General features: G+C 33.2%; 1 protein-coding gene across 1 annotated transcript; it reads left to right on the forward strand.

The window, feature by feature from the left end:
* The first annotated feature begins 482 nt into the window (after positions 1–482).
* Positions 483–2,034, forward strand: LOC105561902. The gene is made up of 6 exons (XM_012012274.1): positions 483–708; positions 862–1,071; positions 1,278–1,361; positions 1,447–1,651; positions 1,699–1,883; positions 1,958–2,034. The coding sequence occupies exons 1-6, from the start codon at positions 483–485 to the stop codon at positions 2,032–2,034; spliced, it is 987 nt and encodes a 328-aa protein (XP_011867664.1).
* Positions 2,035–2,254: the final 220 nt, after the last annotated feature.

Raw genomic sequence — 2,254 nt, forward strand, 5'->3', positions numbered from 1 at the left:
TGGGGGTTGGAGAGGGGATAGTCCGTCTGCGCGCGCACGCTCGCACACAAGCAACACGTCGTAAAAACGTGTGCGCTCGACGCTTGGCTACGACGTGTTGCTTGTGTACGAGCGTGCGCGCGCAGACGGACTATCCCCTCTCCAATCCCCACCATCGCTTCAGCATACGGGTAAACGTTCCCGAACGGCATCACTGGTAGCGGCTAGGTTAGGGTTAAGTTTGTTACGTCTTCGCCATACGCACCAAGTCCACAGAAGAAAGAGTTATAGTGCGAAAATCTTGAAGAACTTTCTCGAGTATTGTGTGTTTTTATGAACATTAAAAGGAACTTTACTGAAATAAACAAAACGAAGATACATTTTCTTAAAATCAGACAAACGACAAAAATTATTTCACTAAAAACAAGGTTAGATAACAACAATTATACGTTTATACGTTTATATAGACACATGCATACTAAATCATCCTATTATCAATCAAGATGAGCGATGAAGATATGAATTGCTACGTGATCGTTCGTTTTACGGACGAAAATTCGATTTCTAGTAAAATACTAGATTTGGTCCCACGCTCATGGCTGCGCGACGACTGTAGCTGTTTTTACCCAAATCCGTGCGACTATCAGTACATGAAGAATTGTCTGTTATCTTTGAAAAAGCCTGAGGAACACTGGGAATCTTTTTCAATAGAAGTCATTGCATATGCAAGTAAGAAATTATATATATAGTTTTTGTACTGTACTACTATTAATTTACTAATGTATGCACATGTGTACGCGCCCGCGCGTATGTGTGTATATTTATAATTAATATTAACTAATCTGTGTGGTTACTAAAAATTTTTTCTTTTAAATTAATTAGAGGATTTGAAACAAGGGAAGAGGAGGCTCAAACGAGCCTTAAAATCAGATAAAATAAAGTGTACAGATGATGACGAACACCAACGGAATGAATGTGAACCTAATAAATGCTCCAGAAATACCATAGCACAAACTCTGAATGCAGTGAAACCATTTCAGTCCTACGGATCTTTCACTCAAAAATGCCAGCCAAAAACGAAGACTAATCCAAGTATAATATATCAATTATTCCCGTACAATTTTCTTTCTTGTTTTAACATTAATGTAATATAAATATTTATTTCACGTTTATTAAATATTTATTTTCACATTTTTACAATATCTTTGAAAATAAGTTTTAAATGAGATTTAAACATCATTTATACATTTATTTGCTACTTGGGAAGTGATCCATACATAATTATTTTTATGTTCAAGATGTATGCCCAATGGATGAAGAAGCAGAAGAGGTTTTGCCTATCTTAGAGGAAACTGCAATAGATATTATTAATGTTCCATCTAGTAAGTACTCAATATTTTATTAAATGTTCCGTTTTTAGATTTATCAGATCTGTAAATTAATATTCCATATTTCTTTTACTTTCAGACGATGTAATAGTTACAAAAGAATATGCAGATCAAAAATTTGAAGAGTTACAAGAAAAAGTATTAAGCCAAATAGCTTCTGCGAAAAGAAGCATTTTATATGATCTAGATAAAAAAATTACTGAATTGAAGCATACAATATTATTAAATAATCTGGCTGGAAATATGGCACCAGGAGGCGTAGAAAAAGTTAAAGCTGATTTAAACATAATTTTACCCATAAAAACATTAGAGGATTTTTTGCAATTTGAAGAAACTTTAATGACTTCAGAAGTGAAAAAAGACTCATTGGTAAATCATTTTTAATAAGTATAATATGTATAAGTATAAGTATAATGACCAAAGCGGTTGAACTGCACTATTCAGGGACCGGCAAAATTATTAACGGTCAAGGGAAAAGAAATTTTAGCTCCACAAACACATATCTGTGTTCAAGAGGTAAAATAATTTCAATATCAAACGTTATGTTCTATATAGTTTGTTCTACAATATTTCTGTAATGTTTTTTGCAGATGTTTTGATTGATAAATTTGGAGACGCGATGAGTGTGCAAAAATTACCGGGCCAGGTGGGGATATGGTTGTCTTAAGCTGGTGATAGAGAAGGTGGCCGAAAACAACGCCAAAAGAAAATTTAATATTTCATTTTCCGCCTAGTTTAAGCGCCTAATTTAAGCGTTGAACGATATATTATTTACATATATATATATGTAAAGTATTATAGCCTCGACATTTTCGTATTAGGATTTTCGTCTTACTTTTTGCTCTATTTACATATATATATATATATATATATATATATATATATAT

Source organism: Vollenhovia emeryi, unplaced genomic scaffold (genome assembly GCF_000949405.1).
Source record: "Vollenhovia emeryi isolate VEMERY1.0 unplaced genomic scaffold, V.emery_V1.0 DF945121.1, whole genome shotgun sequence".
In the NCBI taxonomy this organism is placed as follows: domain Eukaryota; kingdom Metazoa; phylum Arthropoda; class Insecta; order Hymenoptera; family Formicidae; genus Vollenhovia; species Vollenhovia emeryi.

Coding starts and splice junctions, on each gene's coding strand:
- LOC105561902 (XM_012012274.1), top strand. CDS start 483: ATGAGCGATGAAGATATGAATTGCTACGTGATCGTTCGTTTTACGGAC. Junction 709..861: donor AGAAGTCATTGCATATGCAA/GTAAGAAATTAT, acceptor TAAATTAATTAG/AGGATTTGAAACAAGGGAAG. Junction 1,362..1,446: donor TATTATTAATGTTCCATCTA/GTAAGTACTCAA, acceptor TTTTACTTTCAG/ACGATGTAATAGTTACAAAA.